Here is a 27,640-nt window from a genome sequence, read left to right as displayed (position 1 = left end):
CATAGGTGCTCTGCCAACATCACCGACTGGATGAAGCACAACTGCCTAAAACCGAACACGGACAAGACAGAAGACTTCATCTTCAGTAACCACGCATCTCCTTGAAGCAACGCATGGTGATCAGCAGAACCTGGCTTCTTCCCCTCCCCCACCGACCATGCCATTGACTCAAGCACTGTCCTGGACAACAAGCTCACCATGAAGAAGCAAATCAACATGATCTCCACCATCTGCTTCCTCACAATGCACATGCGCCGCAAGATCTTTAGATGGCTCTCTGCCAGATACCTGCATTCCACCTCCCTCTTCCTAGCTTAAACTCCGAGAGTCTAAAGCACCTGGCACGGAGGCCGCGGTTACTCCCACCTGGCAGCAAAGACCTGGAATGAACTCCCCCTGCACTTAAGAGCTGCCTCATCAATGAATCTGGAAAGGACTCAAGACCTGGCTGTTCAACTGATCGGCCCCTCTGGACAACAACTCCTCACCCAGCGCCTTGAGAACCTCACTGATTTGCCGTGCTTAATACCCATTGATTGATTCTGTACATTCATATAGATTTTTCTCAGTGGGGACTTTGATGCGGTTTTAACTCTCCCTTGTCAATAAATGCCTTGCTAAATTCAGTGCGGTCTTCAGGGTTGACTTTTGATGTCGAGTTAGCTCTCCATTTATTATTGCAAGGTCACATTCAATACATTTATTGAGTTTCTCTCCTGTGTGAACATTCTGCTATATTACATTTTGTTATTAATTGATCTCTTGTCACATTCTATTCATTAATAGGGTTTCTCTCTAGTGTGGATTTGTTTATGCTGCATTAGCCTATTCTTCCTGTGGAAGACTTTATTAAACTCTGTACATACATTGGATTTCTTGCCATTTAGATTTTTGGATGTCGCTTCAGTTTTCAATTTATTATGAATGCTTTGTGGTATTCAGAACATACATATATTTTCTCCCCTGTGTTAACTTCCTGATCTTGTATTACATTTTGCTTTGTAATTAATCCCTGGTCACATTTTGTAAATTCATGTGGTTTCTCCTCAGTGTGGACGCTGATATTGCTTTAATTCTCTCTTTATAATAAATACCTTGTCACGTGCGCTGCAGTTGAATGGTCACCCTCCATTTGGAATACATGCTTTGTCACATTTTGTACAATTATATGGTTTCTTTCATGTGTGAACATTCTGATGTATTTTTAAACATTGCTTTGTAATAACTGCTAAGTCACATTCAGTACAGCCATATCGTTTCTCACCAGTGTGGAATTTGTGATGTAGTATTTATCTTTGCCTCGTAATAAATGTCTTGTTGCGTTATGTACATTCATACGCTTTCTCTCCTACGTAGACTATCTGATGTTGCATAAGATGTGACTTTCTAATAAATGCCTTCTCACATTCAGTGCAGTTGAATGGTCTCTCTCCTGTGGGGATTTTCTAATATTGCTTCAGGTCTCCATTGGTTATAAATGCTTTGTCACATTCAGTGCATTCATACGGTTTCTCCTCAGTGTGAACTCTGATGTCGCGTTAACTGTCCATTTGTTATAAATGCTTTGTCACATTCTGCACATTGATGTGGTTTCTCCTCAGTATGGAATTTCTGATGTTCCATTAGATGTGACTTTCTAACAAATCCCTTGTCACCTTCTGTACATTTATATGGTTTCTCTCCAGTGTGGATTTTCTGATGTTGCTTTAGCTCTTCATTTGTTATAAATGATTTGTTACATTCTGTATATTGATATGGTTTCTCCCCAGTGTGGACTTTCTGATGTTGCGTTAGCTGACCATTTGTTATAAATGATTTGTCACATTCTGTACATTGATATGGTTTCTCCCCAGTGTGGACCATTTGATGTTGCTTCAGCTGTCCATTTCTTATAAATGCTTTTTCACATTCTGTACATGGATATGGTTTCTCCCCAGTGTGGATTTTCTGATGTTCCATTAGATGTGACTTTTGAATGAATGCCTTGTCGCATTCTATACATTGGTATGGTTTCTCTCCAGTGTGGATTTTCTGATGTCGCTTTAGCGTTCCATTTCTTATAAATGCTTTGTCACATTCTGTACATTTATATGGTTTCTCCCCAGTGTGGATTTTCTGATGTCGATTTAGTTCTCTTTTTCTGATGAATGCTTTGTCACATTCTGTACATTGATATGATCTCTCTCCAGTGTGGATTTTCTGATGTCCCTTTAGCGTTCCATTTCTCATAAACGCTTTGTCACATTCTGTACCTTTATATGGTTTCTCCCCACTTTGGATTTTCTGATGTTGCTTTAGCTCCCCAAATGTTAAAAATGCTTTGTCGCACTCTGTAAATTTATACGGTTTCTCCCCAGTGTGTACTTTCTGATGTTTAATTAGGTATCCACTAGTAATAAATGCCTTGTCATTTTCTGTACATTTATATGGTTTCTCCCCAGTTTCGAATTTCAGATGTTGTTTTAGGTGTCCAATTGTTAATAATGCTTGGTCACATTCTGTACATTTATATGGTTTCTCTTCCGTGTGGATTTTCTGAAGTAGCTTTAGCTCTCCATTTCTTATAAAAGATTTGTCACATTCTGTACATTGATATGATCTCTCTCCAGTGTGGGTTTTCTGATGTCGCTTTAGTCCTCCAATTGTTAGAAATGATTTGTTGCACTCGGTACATTTATACGGTTTCTCGCCAGTGTGTACTTTTTGATGTTTAATTAGGTCTCTTCTAGTAATATATGCGTTATCACATTCTGTACATTTATGTGGTTTCTCCCCAGTGTGGATTTTATGATGTTGTTTTAGTTGTCCAATTGTTATAAAAGCTTTGTCACATTCTGTACATTGATATGGTTTCTCTCCAGTGTGGATATTTTGATGTTGCTTCAGCTGTCTATTTCCTATAAATGCTTTTTCACATTCTGTACATTGATATGGTTTCTCCCCAGTGTGGATTTTGTGATGTTCCATTAGATTTGCCTTTCTAATGAATGCCTTGTCACATTCTGTACATTCGTATGGTTTCTCTCCAGTGTGGATTTTATGATGTCGCTTTAGCGTTCCATTTCTTATAAATGCTTTGTCACATTCTGTACATTTATATGGTTTCTCCCCAGTGTGGATTTTCTGATGTCGATTTAGCTCTTGTTTTCTTCTAAATGCTTTGTCACATTCTGTACATTTATATGGTTTCTCCCCAGTGTGGATTTTCTGATGTCGCTTTAGCTCTTCTTTTCTTATAAATGCTTTGTCACATTCTGTACATTTACACGGTTTCTCCCCAGTGTGAATTTTCTGATGTAGCTTTAGCTCTCCATTTCTTGTAAACGCTTTGTCACATTCTGTACATTTATATGGTTTCTCTCCGGTGTGGTTTTTCTGATGTCGCTTTAGCTCTCCAATTGTTATAAATGCTTTGTCATACTCTGTACATTTATATGGTTTCTCCCCAGTGTGTACTTTCTGATGTTTAATTAGGTATCCAATAGTAATAAATGCCTTGCCACATTCTGTACATTTATATGGTTTCTCCCCAGTTTGGAATTTCAGATGTTGTTTTAGGTGTCCAATTGTTATAAATGCTTGGTCACATTCTGTACATTGATATGGTTTCTCCTCTACGTGGACACTATGATGCTGCATTAGGTGTTTCATTGCAAATAAATCTTTTCCGCAGTCAGTCCATCGATATGGTTCTTCTCCAGTATGATTTTCTGATGTTGTACTTGCTCTTTTTCTCCCTAATAAATGTGTTGTCACTTTCTAGATATTCATACGGGTTCTTTTCTGTGTGTTTTTTCTGATCCAGGTTAGCTCTTCCTTCATAATGAGAACCTTATCAGACTTGCTTCAGTATGTCAGTGTGTTATTTTGTCAATGTAGATCAGGTGATCCCTAAGAGCCAAGTACAGATCACATTGGGCAGTTTGGATTTTCTGCTGTAGAATAAGACGTTGGCGAGCCATTAGCCTTCAAGGGAAGAAATTTCGAGGTGTACTGTTTTTACGTTACTTCCTACACAAGTGATTTTAATGCCTTAACCTTTTTTGTTCATTACTGGATTTAATTCACCTGTTGGGGAAAAAAAAACACTGGATAAGCTTAAATGGTGGGTACATCACAAAAATCTATTGCCATTTAATAAGACATTTAATTGTCCATACAGACAAGTGTGCTGAAGAAATTCTAGATTATACTTTCGATGTAAAGATGCAATAGGCATAGCAAGGGCATACGATCGTTCCTTGACACCCTCCTGTCACGGAGTGTGGAATCAAGGAGTAACCAAGACTTCAATTCAGGCTTTTGTGCAGCACCACAATTTTTCTGACAGCGGGTCTGTCTAGATCCATAAGTGTCGGATTTGATGGGGCCAGAGACTCAGCACTTACGTCCAAATGTGTCTTTGCTGTGAGGGAAACTTCAAAGATTGGTTTTGAAGCACACCAGTATCTCCTTCAATCCCAGCCTCACTTCAGATTACCAAAAGGATTTATCATTCCTTTGTATGGGGTCAGTCTACTACCCTCTGAAGTGTAAGAGTAGACCCCTTCCACCCATCTGCCCAGAAAGACCCATCGGGATGCATATGGATGCAGATAAGTGCAAAATCACACCCAAATCTTGCAGTGTCTGTGGCTCTCTAGAAGGAATGCACAAAGTGGTCATCACCTAGCCCAGACGTGTATTAGAGACAGGGTGTAAGGCATAAATAGCAGTACAAGCAGAGAAAAGTTCACTTTCTAAAAGTAGCTTTTCTAAACTAGCAATGTTAAATCAGACTCTACCAGTAAAGAGGATTTATCATTACCATTGCAAAGATATAAAACATGAAGAGGCTACAACTTTCCAATCAGGAATTACCACTTAAAGGTATTCCGAGGAATTCCCAGTTATAGCCAATGAGAGGAGTAGGCCTTACAGCAGTGAAAAAGTAATTTAGCTGTTTGTCACTACCAAGACATGTAAAACGTAGAAGTATATGTTCTGCCTTTTACTCACATAGCGTCCTGCCCTTGGGTTCCCAAGGGCCTTCCTTAGGGGCGACTTATATGTAATAAAAAGGGGGTTTTAGGCTTGGCAAGTAGCTTTAAAGGCCAAGTTGATGGGGTGGTTAACTTCACACAGAGGCACTGCAGTGGCAGACCTGAGAAATAATAGTTTCAGGCTGCATAAGGGGGTGGCATGGTCAGTGCTGAAGCCCACTAGTAACAAATAATTTGCAGCCCCATGGCACATGTAGTGCACTTTACTAGGGACTTATAAGCAAATTAAATAGGCCAACAGAGTATGAGCCCATGTTACCACGTCGAGGGGAGAGAGCACAAACACTTTAGCACTGATTAGCAGTGGTAACGGGTGCAGAGTCCTAAAGCCAGCACAAACGAGCACAGAAAATGGAGGGAGGCAGGAAAAAAGTTGGGGAAAAGCCAACCTAAGACTGTCAGGTCTAACAGAACCTTTTCCAGTGAATGGACCACACAACAAAGAGCATCACGAAAACAGCGGGAAATATAATCAATTGCTGCAAGGGAGACCTCTATACTATCTGAGAGCCTGTGATAGCACCCGGACAATAATCTGAGCATCTTTCACAAAGTGTAACTTCAGAGATCAGAGGCTCTGACCAGAGCTACACAAGAAAAAGGAGGATTACAACCACAATAAACACACATTGGCAAAGTCAAGAAGTCTCACCTTTTATACATATCGGCTGCCCAATGCTGCACAAGATCAAGAAAGAACAAGCATTTGCAATGTAATAGGTCTCACATTTTTTAAGAGTTGGAGCTATTATTATAAATATTCTTTGCTTATACGTTCAGTAGTGGATAGATGTGATGGCAATTGTGTGTTTTACAATTAATTTATAAGCAAGCATATTGATTGTGTTTCTGGTATATGGGGCTTACTGGGATACAGTTCAAAGCAATCCTGGATTTGTTTTAATTAATTAATTAATTGTGGGTTTCTAAAGCAAATGAATACTATACAGTTATTAAGGACACAACAAGAATGCTTTATTACATAAAGAGAAATGCTGGGTAAGGACATATTGCACCCAAGAGAATAAGAGTCACCTGATTATTTTATATGTGGGTATTTAATAATGTTAAGCAGTAGGATGGTGCTAATTTTACCGGGTATTTAACACCCTGTTGGGTGGCTGCTATGAATCTGGTGTGATTATCCCTAGGGGCCCACAACGGTCAGAATAAAGAGAAAATTAAAGATTGTAACTAGTAGGTTTGTGCACCGACTAATGAAACATAGCCGGAGGTTGTAATGATAGGATGAGAATGGAGACAGACTGGGGAAGCACTGGATGCATAGGCATGGGGAGCAGAGACACGATGAGCAGGGACACGATGAGCAGGGACACGATGAGCAGGGACACGATGAGCAGGGCTACAGTGAGACAATGTGAGCTAAAGCAGACAAAGGAATGACATTTTATGAAGGCAGCGATACAAAAACCAAAGGGGGTGCATTTGGGGGGTGGACACACACACTTTGGAGCACGGGGTATCAACCAGGCATAAGGTAAGAAGAGGAGGATGAACACCCGTCAAGACACAGAGACTGGGGGTGCAAGCAATGGATACACAGTGGGAATGAAGATGACTGGTGAGAGCTAGCATATTGCAGGGAGGCAGGGATAAAGTGAGCACATACAGCTGCGGAAAAACCAAAGTGATGTATCTCTGCGTGAACCCATTAGGAGGTAGCAAAGAAGTGTCCTGAATTTTTACTGTTTATCCTGAATTTTTTCTCTCCTCCTAAATTTACACCAATGCCAGTTGGTCACCCTAGGTGGTAGGGTTGCATAGAGCGCCTTGGTGGGCCTAGGAAAGGGGGAAGAGGCTAGTGCATGAGAGGAGGTAAAGGCTAGGCAAGCAGAGTGCTCTAGGTGAAGGAGACAAAGAAAGTGCTCCGGGAAGAAGGAGCAGTGGGGATTGCTTCAAAGGAAGGACATTGTTAACGAAAAACCTAGCACTGGTGAATCATATTCTCAATGACATGGAGTCATCATGTAAACCTACCTGGTCAGTAAAGGCTTTGAGGGTGGAGCCATGACAGGTTTTCACAATAAACACCTGAATCTTATTTACATGCGTTAATGAAAATGAGAACCAGAATGGGTGTGTAGTCTGGCCCTCGTCAACGTATGTTGGTGACCCTAATTTATAAACAATTAGAAAGTATTATCGTGATGCTTCCACAAGAAGAACAGGCATCTTTTTGATGTGAATAATCAGATCTAAAATGAAACTCACTTCTATAAAAAAAAAATGCTCTAGCTAGGAAGGCATGTGTTATTGATATGTATCGCATGACTAGATTATTGTCTTATTAAAAATACAGGCAGTTTGAGAAGACAAGCTGCCTGCCAAGAGTGCTGGTTATTGCTTCCTCCTCAAGTGTCACACACGGCTCGCCACTATTAGAAAAGTACCAGACTCCTGGAACTGAGCGGGATTTAGCGTATGATAACTCTACAGATGGTCAATATTACAAAGTTGAGTTTTTAACAAAGCAGTGAGGTATAAGAGCCCACTTTAGAGAATGGAGCATACTTCAGAGGTCAAAAGGTTTGAACACCAGTGGGGCTGACTAAGACCCTCGTTGCAAATGTCAAGCAAATTTGGTTGTGATACTACTGCACCAATAAAATGTGATACTGCAGGGTGCAGTATTTATTGGATGTAATATTACCACACTAGAGGTATATTTGGATGTATGAACGTAATAACTTATAAATAGCACACGTTTACCACTATTTCGAATTCCTCAGTCTCGGAGCGCAGGCAACGTGTCAATTCAAAGTCTAAAATAGAATAACACTTATTTTACAAAAGATAATTACATTCTATGCACATAATACTATATAGATATGTGAATAAACTCAGCATCTGTTTTATTTTAGCTAACCATAATTCACGTTAGCCAAATCCACAGACGTCTGTGCCAAAAAATAAAAATTTCATGAGAATTTTTATGCTTGTGGGAGATATTTTTATTAAATCCTTAGCACCAAAGCAAGACAACATTTTGGAAAGCACTTGGGGTAGTTAAATTCAATGCAATTATTAAAAGGAGTATAAAAACCCCATGAATGATTCATTTAGAGGGTGTGGGATAGAGGCAAACAGTTTGGACTGACAGTTTAAAGGGGGACTTTAGGTATCTGTCAAAGAGTAGAAGTTTCAGTTGCTTCTTCAAGTGAGGCAATGATTGATTGTCCCCTAAATCTTGAGGTTGTGAGTTCCAAATTCTAGAGATGTTTCCAGAGAAACAACATGTGCAAGATTTCCCTCTCTTAAATTTTGGTGAAATCAGTAGTAGACTGTTAGAACTTCGGAGGGGTCTCTTTTGGACAGCATTTGTTAATTTATGTGTGAGGTAGATTGGGCTTTTAGTGCCTAGCGCTTTGTGGGTTATGCACACAGTTTTGAATATAATTCTTGCCTTGGTTGGTCGCCAGTTACAATTCTTGAGAGCAGGAGTGATGTGGTTGGAGCGACTCTCCCCCGACAGAAGTCTGGCCGCTGTATGGAGTGTGGCTGTTTTTGGGGTGCCCATGATAGTTGTGTTGCTGTAGTCTAACTTTAGGAGGACTAATTTACGTCGGTTATAAATGGATTAAGAAAACTACACTGGCTCCCTGTAAAGAAGCGAGTCCTGTTTAAAGCCTTATGTACAGTGCATAAGGCACTGCAATGTAAAGGACCCGATTTCTTTCAAAAACACTTCTCGTGGTCTTACCTAGTAGAAACCTTCGCTCATCAAGTGCCAAATTGGTTGTTATTCCATCTACAAAAAAAGTCTCTTGGGGTGGAGGGAGTTTCATTTATGGAGCAGCCAAGGCTTGGAATAATCTCCCTCTATATCTTAGGGGGACCTCTGAACTGTTGGTCTTTAGAAAGTTCGAAAACAACCACGTTTTCATGGCCTAAGACGGCATTTTAGCTGACTCAGGCTTTGGCTGTAAGGAGTATTAACGAGCGTCAGGACACCTCAGTGTAACCGTTTGCGCTTTATAAATGATTTAACATAACATAACATAACTAATGTTTGCTCCACAGTCTTTAGCTCTTCAGAGGGGACGCAACTTTTTAAGGGTATTTTAACATCCAAGATGCACTTTTTGACTGAGGTGTTTATATGCTCTTTCAGCCTCTGATTGTATTGTTTTGTAATTGCATTTATATAGGGCTTACTACCCTTGATGAGGCGTTGACGCGCTTTTCGTTGAGTAGCACGCTACTCAGAACCCAAAAAGGACTAGTGGTAGATAAGTATAGTGACATTTTAGTTCATGTGAGTAGTGGACATGTGACTGTTAGTTGGATTGTAAATGATAATGGGGGGGGGATAGAAGAGGGGAGAGACTAGAAAGTTTATTGGGAGACCATAGTAGTAAGAGGAGGTTTTGCAATGAGTATAAGGAGAAATGGAGGGAAGAATCTCTAGAAATGGATGAAGGAGATCATAGTAGTACAATGAGTTTTGGGATGAGTCAAATGAGGGATAGAGGAGGGAAGAATTTAGAAAGGGTTATTCATGAGGTCACAGAGTAGAAAGAGGTTTGGGAAGAGTCCGAGTGGAGGTTGAGGATATATTTTGAGAGGTATAGGGTGAAATATAGAGTAGTGCATCGGAGAGAGTCAAAGTTATTTTTTTACAGGACGAGTAAAGTAATAAATATATAGATACACAAGTGTATATTTATATCAAGAAATTCAAATATCCAGATACATACATATGATCTAATTATATTTTCATTGTTAGACCTGGCACCATTGGCGTGGGTCTCCCTTCCATTTTTTGCTTTTTGTCTCCTCTGTTTTGCTATTAGACGCTCTGGACGCTGTGCCACTGCTATTCAGTGCCACAGCGCGAATGCTCCCATTATCAAGTAACTGTATGAATTGGTATTTTCATGATTGGCTCATTTGGTTTGCCTGTCAGCCCCTAGTATAGTGCACCGTGCGTGCCCAGGGCTCGTAAACCAAATACTGCTTGTGGGCCTGCAGTACTGATTGCGCCACCCACAGTAGCAGCTTGTAACCTATGTCTCAGACCTTCCATTGCAGAGTCTGTGCGCAGTCCAGAACTGCCATTGCTGATTGTGAAGTGTGCCCACTTCCCAACTCCTAACCATACCTTGGCATCATATAAGTCACCCCTATGGCAGGGTGCATTGCAAGTGAAAGATAGGACCTGCCTTGGTCTGTGTGGCATGTGCTGATAATGAATTACACTCCATGGCGTTTTCACTATTGAAAGGCTATCTGTTCCATTAGGCTAGATGAGCAGTTTGATCATTACATCCTACGATCCAAGCTGTCCCCAGGAACATGATAGGAGATTCAAATTTAGTATGCCTGAGCACAGAATATTACAGTGCATCCTTTCGTGAGGATTATTTTGATGTGCTGTGGTTGAAAATACCACTTTTAGAAAGGAGGAATTTTCTTGCCCAAGTCGTACAGTGTGCTTTGCTGGTATGTGTATTGGCCGTCTGGTTTTGGAAGGAAAGGGCAGGCTGAGCCGACCTGGATTAGATCTTCCTGCAGTTCAAATGTGTGGGGAGGGGTGACCCTTTGATGTGAGCAGGGATGTGCCTGGCAAGGTGAATGATTGCTCCACCTCCCACTGGACGTCTGATAGCATGCCCCTCTTCCATATCGCCATTGTCTAACCCAGGGTGGTGTGGAGTGGAAAAACGATGGATTTGGGCCCAGATCTTTGGACTGGGGTGAATGTGTGACATTGATCCACATTCTGTCCATCATTGTTGTGTTTGCAGTTACCCCTCTTCCTGAAAGGGCATGCTGTTATTGCACACTGTTATTGCCTACTGTTGATGCGTGAGGTTCATGCGCCCTGGTATCGCGTACTGATATTGCACATTGTTATTGCCTACTGTTGCTGCGTGTGGTTCATGCGCCCTGTTGTCGCATTCTGTTATTGTGCATTGTGATTCCCTACTGTTGATGCGTGTGATTCATGCACACTGTTATCGCATACTATTCTTGCGTATTGCTAATACTTGCTGCTATTGGAAGTGAAACTGTACTGAAGTGCCTTGTGACTGCCCGATTGCATTTAAAGGCATGTGTTAAGTACATAAAGAGAATTATTTTCCTATACCTACGTGTGGTGTCCATTTGTAGCGTATTCATTGCCTTATTGTGTATGGTCATACATGCTTCACACACTGCTTCTGAGATAAGCCTGACTGCTTGTGCTACATTACCACAAGGCTGAGCAGGGGTTATCGAAGGGTGTAGCCCCCTTACTCTGACTTAGGATGAGGGACCACTATTTGGACATCAGCGCCAACTGCTGCCATCTAGAGGCCTCCCGTTTCTACCATTTTGGCAGCGGTGGGATCAAGACTTACATTTGTGATCCACATACAATAACTGGTGTACGCTACTAGTGAGTGTAGGCCTAGGTTCAACCCCATACAGTTTTGATTTTGTTCTGTTGTGACTGTGGTTGCTCGTTATTGTTACAATGAGTAAGCCAGCATCCAATGCTTTCGAGGTTCTCACCTTTGAGGAACATAGGTTCGAAATGTACACTGTGAGACAGCTAAAAAAATAATTTGTAAGCAGTTCACAGTCCCTGTTGCCGGTCTCTCTAGGAAGGAGGAGTACCAGAAGGCCCTTGAGGCCTCGTTGGAGGCGAGAGAGTCTCCGGGTAATGAGGGAGAGAATGAGGGAGGGCAGCAGGAGGAAGAAGTAGATGGAGGGGAGGGAAATCGCCTTCCAATCCAGGTACCAGTGTATCCCAAAGGAGCCTGACTCCAGAAGAGCTGGAGGACAGGGAGAGAGATAGGAGGCATAGTTTGGAGATTACTAAATTGAATGGTCAGAAAGATCTTGAGAGTAAAAAGCTGGATATTGAGAATAGGCTGGATTTTGAACGTGAAAAGATGAAAATGGAGCATGAAAGAATGTTGAGGGAGATGGAGATCAGGGCTAGGAGTATCCCGGTCTCGCCCTCTGGTGGCTGCGTACCTTTAGTAACTCCTGAGAGTAGAGTTTACATTCCCAAGGATGTCATCAAGGATTTTCACAAGAGTTAGGATATTGGGTAATGGTTAGCCGCTTATGAGAAAGCCATGGTATCCCACCGAGTCCCTGAGCAGGATTGGGGAGCGGGGTTCTGGGGACGCTTTGTGAGTGATGGGAGTGATACCCTGTTGGATCTGCCTGAAGAGAGCAGGATGGTTTATGCCCATATGAAAGAGACCTTGATGACACGTTATTGTTTGACCCCAGAAATGTACAGGCAGAGATTCAGAACATGTATGAAGTTAGAGAATACCACTTGGGTTTAATATCTGTCTTTTTTTGCAGAGCAATGGATCGCAGGGTAAAAGGTAGCAAAGTGGAAACTTTTGAGCAACTGTATGATTTGTTTGCATGGGAGCATTTATCTAGTAACTGTTTTCCAGTGCTACGCCAGCACCTTGTTGATAGCAAGCTGACTAACCCTAGGAAACTTGCTGAGGAGGCAGACCGCTGGGTGAGAGCCCGGGTTCGCCAGGGTTCTCTGGGAGACTCCGCCAAGGGTGGGCAGGGTCCCCAGCAGAGAAATGGGGGGCAGAGGTAAACTGAGGGAGTTCCAGAAAGGTCCCCAAAGTAATTCCCAAGGGAACTAAGCAGTGATGTCCCAGCTTCCCTATGAGAAGAAGTCAGGTAGGCCTGTTCGCAGGGGACCCCTTACTTGTTTTAGTGTGGTCAAGTGGGTCACCAGTATTATGATCCCCAGTGTCCCCAGAGGGACCAGAAGTAACCCCCCGTGCACCACCCCACCAGATTGCTAGTGTAGCCCTGGGAGAGAGGAGATGGGTGCCCAAGGTGGGTGTTATCCTATAGAATTGACTCTTGTCTCGCTAGGAGATTTTGAGAAGGTCCCTGACCCTACACTGCCTGCTAACACTAACAAGTAGAGGCAGTGGGTGACCATCAATGGCCATAGGGTGGAGGCTCTGAGGCACACAGGAGCTAGTGTGGCTGCTGTCAGCTACCGTTTGGTGTCCAAAGAGCAAGTTGTCCCCCATGAATTTTGCCCAGTAGTGTCAGCAGACAACTCTGAGAGCCAGTGTGATGTGGCTAATGTTCCCTTTGAGAGGGGGGAACTCAGGAACTCTTCAAGTAGCAGTGAGGCCCGCCATGCCGGCAGCCTGTCTGTTGTACAATGATTTAGAGAACTCCCCAAGGGCTACGGTAGAGAGTAGAGCTCACATGCAAATGTTAGGCCTGCCTGAGTGGGTGTGTGCTACCACTAGGTCAATGGCAGCCATTCAGGATATTCAGAAGGACCTGGAGCCTGAAAGTCTGGCCCAGGCCCCTGCCTTAAGGAGAAAGGGTAGGGGGCGCGGGAAACCAGCCCTCATGGTTCCCACGGTCCAGGAAAGAGCAGACCTTAAGGGGGATGCCCTGGATGCTACAGGGGATCAGGCAGCCGAACTGGGGGACTTGCTTGAGCTGACCCAATGGCAGTAGAAAGAAGGGCCCACCAGTGGGGAATTTTGTGAGCAGCAAAGAACGTGCCCTTCTCTTGAGGGACCGCGGCCACAGGCTGCAGCCCAGGCAGCAGGTGATCAGTCAGGGTCACATCTGATCTATTGGGAGAATGACCTCTTTTACAGTGAGCCTAAGGTTGCTGAACCTGGGTCAGCATGTGTGCTGGTGGTACCCCAACGCTTAAGTACCTTCCTACTGGGGTTGGCTCATGATGTGCCGTTGGCAGGACATCTGGGGCAGACCAAGACCTTCGAGAGGCTGGTCACCCACTTTTATTGGCCTCAGATGCACAGGAGCTCAGATGCTCACTGCAGGACATGTGAAACTTCCCAGGCAAGTGGAAAGAGTGGGGGAAAGATCAAGGCCCCACTCCAGCCCGTTCTAGTTGTCAGTACCACATTCAAGCGAGTGGGCATTGACATTGTGGGACCTCTGTACCCCAAGACAGCCATGGGCAACAGGTTTATCCTGGTCGTGGTGAGCCATGCCACCTGGTATCCTGAAGCCATCAGGCCCACATGGTGAGATGCAAGAAACAAATGAGGGCTGGCTCTAATCAGTAAGGCTGAGCCGGATAATTATCTAACAAAACAGAAATGCCAATACTGATATAAATAATTTGAATAAACCAATGTCCATCCAAATCCAGAAAGGAAATTCAAGAATGGGAATTGCTCATCAATAGCATTTTATTTAAAAAAAAATTCAAAGAATGTATTTCAAGGTTTAATTTATAGTACAAAAAGGATTTTTCTGACAAACACGTGGGACATAGAGGCATTAACCATGCATTCAATCATTCATTCAAAATTGCAAGCATATCACAAACAACCATATCATATTCACACACTTTAAGGGAAAAAATATGAGCAATTTATAAACACAGTAACACAACAGTAAAAAACAACAAGCAAGAAACAGCCACGGTCTACAAGTATTTTCCAAGAGCAATGAAGTTAACTATTTTTTCATAGTACATTCCTATATCTCAGACAGACTAATTGAAATTCATTATAAATTAATGCTGCAAGGTAATGTACAAAATAGAGCTCCGGATTCAACTACTTAGATGCCCAGATGCTCACGCAGACCAATTGTGGCGGGGCCTACGCGTTTCGAAACCCACTGAAATCGTTGGGGATTCTCTACAGGGCCTACTGCAATATCTGTAACAAATGAAACAAAAGAAAGAAGAAGGAAAAAACCATGAATGACGCGATTTATACAGTTTTGCAATTCAACTTCGGACAACAACAAGAGCACTGCTTTACGATACTACTCCCGGTCTCTGGAAAGGCTTACCAATTAAGGGGGGTCCTAGACGTGTACTCAGGAGAATGGCCTTTCGTAGAAGGGTCTTCTCCTATGGAATAAAGGATATTCGGCATGAGGATTAACCTGATTCATAACGGAGAGTGGACTTGGGCATGGACTAATCCAGACGATACCCTCAATGTCTCATAATACTCACCTTTTATTGCACGGGGTCTGTATTCTTATTCAGAATATGCCCTTACAGGGATGTTGGGGTTCTTGCGCGCTGTAAAATGGACGGCTACCTAGAGATGGAGAGACTTCATTTAGACAGTTTTTTAACAAGATGAAGTTACGAAAGAGGGTCCAAGAGACTAGAAACTATCTTACCCCTAACAGAACTCAATGTCGTCTCTGGACTGGAGAGGAGGTGACCGATAAAAACAGTTGAATAGAATAGTCTTAACTGAAAGGCAAGAGGGTAACCGATTTACATCTGCAGATGGGAGAGCCTCTTTAACGTACTATATACGTGGCAAGATCAAAAGTGGTCTTACCGATCTTAGGAGTTTGGAGAGACGGGAATGGTTGAATCAATTAATAAGCAATGTGGGAGGACGGTCAGTACTGCAATGAGAGAATTTAAAGAGTAGCGATTAGCTATTTACGACGAGTCAAGATTGCAGAAAAAAAAAAAAAATTCCTTTCAAAAAGCCAGAGTCATCTTACCGATCCTATTCAATCGACATTTTTCCAAGTACGGTAAGTCAACTAGTGGCAGTGCTGGAAAGGCGTTCTAACAGACGAATTTCCTTTCTGGATTTGGATCCACATGGTGAGCTGGGCACTGATAGGGATTTTCTCCCACGTTGGATTCCCGCGAGAGGTGGTGAGCAACAGGGGAACCAACTTCATTTCCAAATATATGAAGTCTCTCTGGGAGGAGTGTGGGGTAACTTACAAGTTTACTACTCCTTACAACCCCCAAGGAAACGGCCTAGTTGAGAGATTGAACCGGTCCCTTAAAGGCACGATTATAGGCCTAAAAGAGCCCATGACACGTAAGTGGGACGTCCTCTTGCCCTGCCTCATGTTTGCTTACCGTGAGGTGCCACAGAAATCCCTAGGGTTCAGTCCCTTTGAACTGCTCTATGGTCACCTGGTAAGAGGGCCTTTGAGTCTGGTCAAGGAAGGCTGGGAGCAATCTCCCAGGAAACCTCCCCAGGATGTGTTTAGTTACATGCTGGCCTTCAGGAACAAGACTCAGCATTTCAGAAAACTTGCAGAAGCAAATCTGGAAGCCAGCCAGGAAGAGATGAAACGCTGGCATGATTAGAATTCCACTCTGATCGAGTTTCAGCCTGGTCAAAAGGTTTGTGTCATGGCCCCAGTGGAGCCCTGTGCGCTCCAGGATATGTGGACCGGACCATTTGAGGTAGTGGAGCGCAAGAGTCCTGTTACCTACTTGGTGGACCTGCGGTCTCCCAGGAACCCCTTGTGGGTCCTGCATGCTAACCGCCTGAAGCCCCACTTGGAGAGGTCAGAAGTGGGCATGCTTCTAGCCACAGATGCTGGAACGGAAGAGGAGAATGAGCCTCTTCCTGACCTCCTGTGCGCAGAGGAGCACGATGGGTCAGTGCAGGGTGTGATCCTCTTCACCACACGGACTCTTAGTTGGGGGTAGGAGCTGTGCTGTCACAATTGAATGATGAAGGTCAGGACCAGCCAGTAGCTTTTATTAGCGTAAGGCTGGCCCCTAAAGAGAAACATTGGTCAGCTATTGAGACGGAGGCCTTTGCTGTGGTTTGGGCTCTGAAGAAGCTGAGGCCATACTAGTACGGCACTCACTTCACAGTTCAAACAGACCATAAGCCCCTCTTATGGCTAAAATAGATGAAGGATGAAAATCCCAAACTACTCAGGTGGTCCATTCCCCTACAGGGGATGAACTGAACAGTGGAACATAGACCTGGGAGTAACCATGCCAATGCAGATGGACTCTCCAGATATTTCCACTTAGAATATGAAGGCTCAACTGGTCAAGGTTAGTTTAATGTCCTTGCATTGGATGGTGGGGCTGTGTAGGAGAGTAGGATCTGCTTCCACTTTTTGCCGTGTTTCACTGGTTTTTCGACTCTAGTCTGGTTGTGGCCCTGCTAATCAGGACCACAGCCTAGCTGTTCTCTCTCTGCTTCCCGAGGTATCCCGAAGTTGTGCATTGGGGTATTTGAAGCCCCTGCCCCGAGCACCTTTTGCACTGAAGCTCAGAGGCCTACACTCCAAGAGTGCTCCGTGAGCCCGCTCTGTGCATTTCAGCTCAAGGCGCCTTCCCAGTTCCTAGTCTGTTGGCTAGCGAGCCCCGACGAAGGACAATCCTTTGTTTCTTGAGCTTTCCTGGTTGCTCTAGACGTGCTCTCACTCCTCTCCAAAGGAGGAGTCCCCCAGACCTTGCTGGTCTGAAACGAAGCCAATCTTGTCATCTTGCATGGATTGCTATTGCCAAGGCTTGTTGGGTCCAATCCAGATTCTGATGCTGCAGCACTCGAGATCCTTTATGCGACAGCTCGACCCCAGCTCCTGGTCATCATCGACGCCTCCTGGACCTCGTGGCTGAAGAGTCAAGCTTCACCTCCTTCACCTGAAAACACCCAACATCGGGGGCATCTTCCTATCGCCATCCTGGTCACTGGCTAGTGACCCAGACTCTCTACCCTCTGCTTTCAGGTTCTGTGGATCTCCAATCCACCTGGACACTTTTCCTCTGGTCGCCTACAGAATTTCTTCGCAGCTCTCCATAGGAATTGATGACAAAACCCGACATCAAAAGACATCTATGCACCCGGCTTCCGTGAGGTAACTCGAGTACTTCGGTGCTCCCGTGGGTCTTGACTCTCGAAGTGCCTAAGTCTAAAAGGGTTCCATCGCAGTTCACCTCTAAGTGTCCTTAATCTTTAAAATTTGTAACTTGTTAGTTCTCCATAGACAGTAAAAAAAATGTAATGTAAAAAATATTTCTATAGCGCAACTAACACCAGACGGTTTCTTGACGCTCGAGCACGAGGGGGTAGACAGTCCGCAGAACAAAAGGTGTTAGTGATAAACATTAGAGAACAAATGGGTTTTAAGCAGGGACCTTAAATAAGTATAGGAGGAAGCAAGTCTAATTCCTAGGGGGAGTGAGTTCCAAAGGGAAGGGGCAAGAAAGGAGAATCGCAAAACCTCCATGCTTCTTGCGTTTATAGACTGGGACCTTAAGCAAGGCAAGATGAGAAGAACGGAGGTTGCGAGAGGGAACATAAGGGTGTACTAGTGAGGAAATAAAGGACGGACCCGTTCCGGCAAGGGACTTAAAAATAGTGCAACCCAGTTTGAATTTACAGCGCTCGGACACGGGAATCCAATGGAGGGATTTTAACAAAGGGCGAACGTGTTGGTGTCTGGGTTGATGATAGATAAGGCGCGCAGCCTGCTTCTGAACAAGCTGTAACCTCTTCATTAGATACGCCGGGATACCAACATAAAGAGAATTGGCTTAATCCAGCCTTGAGATGAATAAGACTAACAAAACTAAAGTAAGAGCCGCAGTGGTCAGAAAACGAGCAATCTTACGGACTTTCCGCAACTGAAAAAAACTGGAAGAGACTACAGCATTAACCTGGGGCTTTAGTGTGAGGTCATTGTTAATGATTACCCCCAGACTTTTAGCTGAGTCGACTGGATTGGGGGGGGAGAACCAACCTCGCTGGCCAAAAGGTGGATTTCCATGGGTTGGCAGCGCCCCCGACAAGAACCAACTCGGTCTTGTCGGGGTTAAGTTTGAGGTGGTTAACCCCCATCCAGTCATTGATATGGCATAGGGTTAAATGGAAATTGGCAATGGACTGGGCCGAGGAGTCGATATTAAAGACCAGCTGAATGTCATCCGCGTAATTAAACGCGGTGACATGGCTGCCTCGCAAAGAACAAATAAGGGGAACCAGATATAAATTAAAAAGAAGAGGGGATAAGGAGGAACCCTGCCGGACACCACAGGTCAGTTTGACCCGATCCACAGTAAACTGCGAGAGTCGGACCGCCTGCTGGCGATTGCTTAAAAAGGAGCGGATCCAGTCAAGAGCCGTGCCCCGAACGCCAGCCTCCCTGACACGGTCGACCAGAATATCATGGTCGACCGTGTCAAAGGTGGCTGACAAGTCCAGGAGCACCAGAACCTGACTGATGTTAGAGTACGCTCCTCTTCGCAGTTCCTCCATAACTGACAGGATAACAGACTCCGTAGAGTGAGCGGGTCTGAAACCCCCCTGTTGGGGGTCGAGATATTGAGAGTGCTCGATGAATGAGCTCAGAATGTTGGTCACATGGGACTCAAGAATTTTGCCAAGGTAAGGGAGAAGGGAAATGGGACGGTAATTGCTCATGACCAAAGGGTCTGCCGTTGTTTTTTTTAAAATAGGCACAACCTCTGCAACTTTAAATAGGCTGGGGACTAAGCCAGAGGAGAGAGACTTATTCAGAAGCCCCAGAGGGGAAAGCGGACAGGCTGTAAAGGCCTCACGAAGAATTAGGGGGGGACAACAGTCAGTGGGGGACCCAGAGGTAACCTTATTTAAAAGAACTAAGAATTCCTCCTCCAAAATAGGAGGGATCTGATTCAATAGCTGAGGGTTAAGAAAAGATAAGGAGGGATTCAGCATAGAGGGAGGGGAAGGACCCACAAGGGAAATACTGTTTTTGATGTTGGCAATTTTCTCCACAAAGAATGGATTGAGGGAATCACAGAGCACACGAGAGGCGGGAGGCTTAATAGTAACCCTATCTGGATGTGACAGCTCCTCCACAATAGAAAAAATATCTTTTGTTTTGGACGCTGATTCCACAATCTTTTTGGAAAAATAAGAGGTCTTTGCGAGTAAAACTGCTGCTTTGTACTCTTTAAGCAAGGACGTGAAGCGTAGTCTCATGTCAGCAGCGTAGCCTCGTCACCAACAGCGCTCGGCTTGCCTAAGACCGAGCTTTAGGCCTTTAAGATCTTCAGTAAACCATCTTTGGGCGTCGTGCAAGCGCTTGAGCTTAATCTGCTTAAGAGGTGCCACGATGTAGCTGGCTGATTCGAGCCAGCCCGTAAGAGCGGAGACTTGGGTGTCGATATGGTCAGAGTCAGAGGGAGAAGGAGTTGAGCTTCTGAGAAGGTTAACAAATTCGCTAAGGTCAGCTCTATTCCAGTTCCGGGCCGAAAGATTACCCTCTAGGACCCTACTGGGATAAGAGGTGACCGTGAGGAGAAAAGAAATGATAGAATGGTCTGACCATAAACAAGGGGAGATGAGAGGGGCAGACATATCCAAATTCAAAGTCCAGACCTGGTCCAAGACGTGGCCTTTGATGCGAGTCGCTGCGTTTATGTGTTGGCTACAGTTCATACCGGATAAAAGATAAGAAAACATAATAGAACAAGTGCTCTCCTTCTCGTGGGTGGGCCAGTAATTAAAGTCTCCCAAAACTAAGATTTTAGAGTGATTAATCACTAATTGGGAGAACATGTCGCCAAACAGCATTGGAAAATCAGGCATCGGCTGAGGAGGACGATATGCTAGGACACAAGTGAGGGGGGTCAGTGGAGATTCCAATCTCAGCACAAGAAGGTCAACCGAAGGAATACTAATGGTTGACAGAGTGGAAAATCTAATTGGATATTTAATAAATCGCTGCCACCCCAGCTCCTGGACTGCCGCAGGCTCTATTCGCTTGAAGAATGTAATACCCAGAGGGCACTGCAGCAAGAATGTCTGGGGAGGACTCCTCGTTAAGCCAGGTCTCAGTCAGCAGCAGTATATCAGGTTTAAAGGAGTCTAGATAATGAAAAATTTCCAGCTGGTGTTTTACCAGAGAGCGAGTATTAAGATAGCTCACTTTGAGTTGGGAATATAGGGGCCCTGTGGTAGGAAGGGAGTTGAAATCTGAAGAAGGAAGTAAAGTGGGGAGGGGACCAGGGGCCGGAGCCAGAAGAGAGTCTATCTCTGGGAGAGTTTCACTGTCACAGAGTAACCCCAGTGACTCAAGTCTAGTCCGAGTAATCGTGGTGAGAGGCCAAAGGGCACGCAATGTTTGTAGGTCAGAAGATGAATATCTGAACAAACGGGTAGGGGGACTGGCCCCTAGCCCCGGTCGGCCGCGGACAGGTGCAGACGGGCTTACCTTAGGCGCACCTTCGGCGCGCCGTCGTCGCGCCCGCTGCGCTCGTCCGCTGCGCTTCCGGGGGGGGGGCATTGCAATTTGAAGTAAAACCCCACCCCCAGCTAGAGCGCAGCGCGCGTCACCGCCGGGGTCCAGGTCCTCACCAAAGATGGCGCCTGCCCTCCACAACAAGCGGCACGTCAGCCGTGATGGACCGGGGCAGGGAGGCACACCTTGCTGGAGGAACGGGTATTAAATCACCCGCAGTCTGGCCCAAAATAAAATCAGGTAAGGAGAGTGAGGGAAATGGTATTTAAAATTATCGGGCGGGAAGCGCAATTAAAAGGTTATGTAACAAAAAAGAGAACAGGTAGCAGAAGAGCTCCACACAGTGTCACTAGCTCGCAGTCTGCCCCCAGTGCTCAGCGGACCTTCAGGAATGCTGCCACCACACCTTCGAGCGAGCGATCAATGATGATCCTCGGCTGTGTTTAGACACTGCACGTGTCCCCCGTGGGCCTTCTGCATCCTAACCTTGGGTGGTTCCTGGTTGCCCCAGCGGTTCTATGGGCCCTAGGCCTGCTTTCTTTCTCTCACGTGGTTCTTATACCACTATTTTAGTATATGGTTTGTGAGGCCCCCAGGGCATAATGTATACTGTGCAGCTTATCTTATGCTAATTAAGTTCCTTGTATTGTACTTTTACCTCTGACCTCATAAAGAGACCAGAGGTGTTGTGTTTAGATTCAATACATATATATTTGATATATACCTTGTGTGGTGTGCTTTCATTTGATCATTCAAGAGATTATAGACTGTAAAACAGCTTGCTTAACTAGCCTCAAAGTCTTAGCCTGAAGGCTGCTCTCCATAGCTACCACTAGGATAGCTTTCTATAAGGGTCATTTGGACTGGTGCAAGGTACCCACTAGAATAGTGGACATCATATGCCAGGCCAACTTCTCACAATGGCACACTACACAAGCGCCAGTAACATGGCACACTACACAAGCGCCTGTAACATGGATACACTATACAAGCGCCAGTACCATAACATGGGCACACTACACAAGCACGAGTAACATGGGCACACTACACAAGATCCAGTAAAATAACATGAGCACACTACACAAGTGCCAGTAACAGAACATGGGCACACTACACAAGCGCCAGTAACAGAACATGGGCGCACTACACAAGTGCCAGTAACATGGGCACACTACACAAGCGCCAGTAACATAATATGGGCATGCTACACAAGTGCCAGTAACATGGGCACACTGCACAATATCCAGTAACATATCATGGCACACTACACAAGCGCCAGTCACATGGCACACTACACAAGATCCAGTAACATAACATGGGCACACTACACAAGCACCAGTAACATGGGCATGTTACACAAGCTCCAGTAACATAACATGGGCACGCCACGGGGCGTGGCTACGGCGCGACACGGAATGGCTGCCTCGTAAGGGAGCTCCGTGAGCCGGAAACATTCACCGGGCTAATACCATCTTAATCCCCCCCGACGGGGCTCACACTCCCTTCTGGAGGACTGCGGGGAGCTCAGGCACGTCTTGGTGACCCACGGGCGGACCAACAGCCGCGCTTGTGCCTCGGAGCTCCTGAAAAGACCAGACGGCCGAGGTAAAACAAGATGGCGGCTTCGCGACGCTCCGGTGAGAGTGTTTGAAAGACGGGCTGCACCCCGGCATCGGAGTGAACGGTGCTGGAGAGCGGGAGCGGAGCAGTCCGATCGCCCAGTGGAGCTTGCTTGGCAGCGAGCTGACCCTACACGAGAGGAGCGGATCTGTGTTTGCCCCCGGGAGGCGCCCGGGTGGGAGCTGACTCGGCATGCGGGAGAGGCAGATGACCGGAAGATTCCTGCTCGGATTGCCGGTGCCCTGAGGCGGTGGAGCGGCAGAACATTGTGCCGACCGGTGAGTGGGGGCTTTGTGAGAGGTCGGGCCTGTGGGGGCTGGCTGCGCGGGGCTCGCGGAGCGCACACAGCGGCGAGTGCAGCCTGCGGGACCTGTGTGGTGCAGTCTGGGCGGGTTTGGGCCAAAGCACAGCCACTCGCGGTGCCCTGCTAGTCTGCGCGTTGCCTGGGGTGTCTGCGGAGCACTGCTCGCGAGTCTGCACAGGGCGCTCCTCGGGGCCTTGGCAGCCTGAGGGCGAGTGTCCGGCCGGGGCGGGTGTTCTGTGGTGGACGCGGGCGGCAGGGGGCTGGTGAGGCGCGGCGCACACCACCAGCTTGCGGCGACATAAGAGCTCGTAACTGCTGACAGACCTGTGGCCCAGGCGACCGCCTACTGGACGGAGCGGAGAGGCAGTAGAGAGGCCCCCCTGGTTTGGTGGCCGTGCGGTGCTGAAGGAGGCCATCTGCTACACATGGCTGCTGTGCAGGTAGATGCCCGGACCCCCCCGCCTTAGTGTGGCTGTCGACATCTGGCCTGACCACGGTAGAGGAGATGATGGGCAAGACCGAACCGCGACAAGCCAAGCTGGCGTTTGAGGCCAAGAGGCAGACGCGTCTGACAGAGGAAGCACAGGGACAGGGTGCCACTGGGGGGGCATCCTCTGAGCAGGATGATGCAGATGACGACACTCGTACTATCCTCCTTGAACTGCGAGCTGGGATGAAGACGATTGATAGCTGCTTTAGCCACAGGGTTGAATATTGTGAAAAAGAAGGTCGACAGACATGAAAAGCGCCTAGATGTCCTGGAAAACAGAGTGTCGGATGATCATGACTCCCAGGCCGAGGCGCGCACACAACTGTTACAAATGGAAAAGATACTAGAGGTGATAAGCGCGAAGAATGAGGACTTAGAAGCACACTCTAGGCGTAATAATGTGCGCATCCTGGGCCTTTCGGAGACAACGCCGATCAACAAGATGGAGACCTTCATCGACGGTATGCTCCGCGAACTTTTTGGACCAGCCCTGTCCAATGTGATGATTGTGGAGAGAGCTCACCGGTCGCTGGGGCCCAAGCCAAAGCCGGGCGCCCCGCCGCGTCCAATAATTGCAAGAATTCTTAACTATGCTGATCGTGACTCGATCCTTAGGGAGGCCAGGGCGAAAGCACCGGTGCAATATAAAGGTGACACCCTATCCTTTTTCCCTGACAACCCCCCGGCAGTCCAATCTGCGAGACGCAAATTTGTCCCTGTGAAGAAACTACTCCGCGAGGCAGCGGTGCCTTATGCCATGCTATATCCCGCGAAATTGAAGGTGACGCACGAAGAACAGCATCATTTTTTCACTGACGCGAAATCGCCATTGAAATTCACGAAGCACATCTCCAAAGGTAGACCACGTGATCAACAGCCAGCGCCGGAGCGGCAGGAATCGGGCCTGGAAGATGCGGACTAAGTAGCTGCTCTGTGCACTGTTGGACCTTGCTTTCAGAACTGCGGTGCTGAGTGACCATTCCATAAGTGATTGCTCCTCGAACTTGTGGCTGCGGGTTGCAGAGGGGGTGACGGGGCGAGAGGCGCTGATATAAGTTTATAGCTCTCCGTGGTGCACAGGAGGGAACTATGTGCTTACATGGAGTGACTAACACTGGAGTCCCCGGGGTTTGACCATGGGACCAATTCCGACGACCGCACCTCGGTGCGGATACACGCTGCTGTGCCTCTTCCCCCAACGGGTATCACCCACGTAGTTGTAGATTTGGGAGGGGCGGGGGGGCTGGTCTCGACCTGATTGGGAGGTTGGAGTGGGAGGTGGGCTGAGGGGGGGGGGGTGGTTTGTTACAGTTGATGATTGTATACTTTTCTTTTTTTGTCCACGCATGTCTCGATCCTTTATATATGAAGTAATGCTAGTGTTGTGTAAAATCTTGACTTGCCAGTTCTTGGGGGGGGGGGTGCTGCAGAGTCGTCCCTATTGACATCCATTACTAGTGCTCCTGCCCTAACGTGATGTCTACCGATTGTGCTTGTTTGACTTGGAATGTGAGAGGGCTTAACTCCCCCAAAAAGGGTCGCCAGGTGGCAGCTTACTTGACAAGGCATGGCATACAGGTGGCACTGTTGCAGGAGACACACTTGGCCTCAAGCTCGATTCATGGGGCACTGGGCAGATGGGCGGGCTTCCAATTTGCTGCATCTTATTCCCCATATGCGCGAGGTGTGTTGGTCCTGGTGAGAAGGGGGTCTGACTTCAAAGTGGTGCACACATATGCGGATGGTGAGGGCAGATGTGCGATGGTATGTGGGAAGCTCAATGGCACGCTTCTAGTGTTTGTGAACATGTATGGTCCCATAGTGGATGACCCGACCTGCGTGGCCAGGATGTGCGCGAAGCTGCGTGAATGGCCGGAGGCACCTGTAATATGGGGCGGCGACTTAAATACGTATCTCAATCCACAACTAGATAAATCTAATCCGGACACACATCGCACCCCGAAGGTTGCCTCGAGCATATTGCGCGCTATGGTAGAGTTTGGTCTGCAAGATGTGTGGAGGGTGAGAAATCCGGACAAACAGGAGGGCACGCATGCAACACCGATGCACGGCAGCTGGTCCAGACTGGATTACTGGCTGGTGGGGGAAGACATACTAGGTGGGTGAGTGAGGTGGTGACTCTGGCACGCACACTGTCTGATCACAACCCAGTGCGACTGTCGTTGAGGAACACAGGCGGGGCCCGTCGCCCTTTTACTTGGCGGCTGCGACCTGAAGCGCTCCTAGACCCGCTCTATGACAAAACCATACAGGACGCGATAGTACAGTATTTTGAACTAAATACGGGAACAGTGGACCATGCGGCTACGTTGTGGGAGGCCTTTAAGGTCACTATCAGAGGGACCTGTATGGGTACATCGGCGGGCATTCTGCGGGACATACGGGCGAGACTGTAGAGGCTGGAGTCTGATCTCGGCGCTCTGGAGCGTGATTATGCCCAGCAGCCGGATCTGGCCACGCTAGCTAAAATCGCGGAACTAATTACGGAATATAAGGAACAAACGGAGGCAGAGATCAAATATGTATCGCGCAGGCACGTAGCTAGGTGTTATGGTGAGGCGGGCCGTCCGGGAAGAACGCTTGCGTCTAAGATAAGAACGCGACTGGAGCAGCACCGGATTGACCGACTAGTGGATGACGTAGGCGGTGAGCATTACACCCCAGAGGCCATCACGGAACAATTCCGTCGCTTTTACTCTGCACTATATGGCGCACGCGCTGCGCCAAGTACTGAGGAATTGGATACATATTTTGATGGTATAGCGTGTGCATGGTTATCTGACGCACACCGCCAATACGGGTCTCCCTATTGATGTGCAGGATGTTAAGCAGGCGATAGCGGCACTAGCCAATGGTAAAGCACCGGGCCCGGACGGACTCCCTGTCGAGTTTTATAAAAAATACGCTGACCTCCTGGCGCCGCGTCTTTTGGAGGTCTATGCAGAGGCACATGAGACGGGGAGACTCCCGCCGTCACTGCGTGAGGCACTCATCATCACGCTTCTTAAAAAAGATAAGCCCCCGGAGCGGTGTGAATCCTATCGCCCGCTGTCCCTGATTAACATAGATGCAAAGATCCTGGCGAAAATTATAGCCACTAAACTACAGCCCTTGATGCATGGACTGGTCCTACCGGACCAATCGGGCTTTATACCTGAAAGGTCCACATCGCATAATCTGCGCACTCTCTTCTCTATGTTCCATGTGTTAGAGCCATCGCTGGAGGCCGCGGCGGTACTACTCGACGCCACTAAGGCGTTCAACTCGGTGGGATGGCAATACATGTATTATGTCCTGACCCGGATGGGGTTCCCCCCTCTATTTCTCCAATGGATAACAGTTCTGTATACAGCACAGTCAGCCAGGGTGAGGGTTGGTGGCTTGACGTCTGAACCATTGATGATTGGGTGAGGCACCCGGCAGGGCTGCCCGCTCTCGCCCATGCTGTTTGCGATTGTCCTGGAACGGCTCGCTTGCGTGATCCGACAGAGACATAGGTTGACGGCGCTCAATTTCGATAACCGACCAGTTTCAATCTCCCTTTATGCAGACGACATGGTGCTCTATGTGCGTGAACCGTCTCGATTTTTGCTTCAATTGTTACGGGAGCTTGTGAGGTTCGGAGGTCTGTCTGGTCTCCAGATAAACTGGGACAAATCGTTCATAATTCCGCTCACGGCGAGGACTAGCTGACCGGTTCTTGAGTATCCGCTAGTGTGGTCGGCTGACCCGATCAAGTACTTAGGAGTCTGGGTACACCGTGATCCGACGACAGTAGTACGAGACAACTATGGCAAGGCCTGCGTGAAGCTTGAGAGTATGATCGAGAGTTGGCTATTGTTGCCGCTGTCGTTGGCGGATCGCATAGCCCTCATCAAAATGGTAGTCTTGCCCCGTTTTTTATACTTGTTTGTAAACATACCAATAGTGTTGAATCTATCCTTCTTCAAGACGCTGCGGGGACACCTGCTTCGTTTGGTCTGGGGTGGCAAGACTGCGAGGGTTAAATGGTCTACCCTCACACTGGGGTATGAACGCAGCGGCTTTGCGGTACCGGTTTTTTATGTCTATTACTTGAGCGCACAAGCTCAATACCTATATTATTGGTACAGGCCGCATGCTTTCACGCCTCATGTCGCTGTAGAGCAGGGGGATGCGGCCCCGGTCCCATTGCATAGCGTGATC

General features: G+C 46.8%; 1 protein-coding gene across 2 annotated transcripts in view; it reads right to left on the bottom strand.

Moving 5' to 3' along the window:
- Window positions 1-644: 644 nt before the first annotated feature.
- LOC144823997 (uncharacterized) overlaps window positions 645-27,640 on the bottom strand; it is a 67,193-nt gene continuing 40,197 nt past the window's right edge. For both annotated transcript variants that reach the window (XM_078683013.1, XM_078683015.1), the window contains exon 2: window positions 645-4,068. In XM_078683013.1, the coding sequence (XP_078539139.1) occupies window positions 1,516-3,651 (2,136 nt within the window). In that variant the 5' untranslated portion in view covers window positions 3,652-4,068 and the 3' untranslated portion in view covers window positions 645-1,515. The remainder of the gene's footprint in view (window positions 4,069-27,640) is intronic.

Source organism: Lissotriton helveticus, chromosome 3_1 (assembly GCF_964261635.1).
Source record: "Lissotriton helveticus chromosome 3_1, aLisHel1.1, whole genome shotgun sequence".
Classification (NCBI taxonomy): Eukaryota; Metazoa; Chordata; class Amphibia; order Caudata; family Salamandridae; genus Lissotriton; species Lissotriton helveticus.
This window is presented reverse-complemented; position numbering and strand designations above follow the sequence as displayed.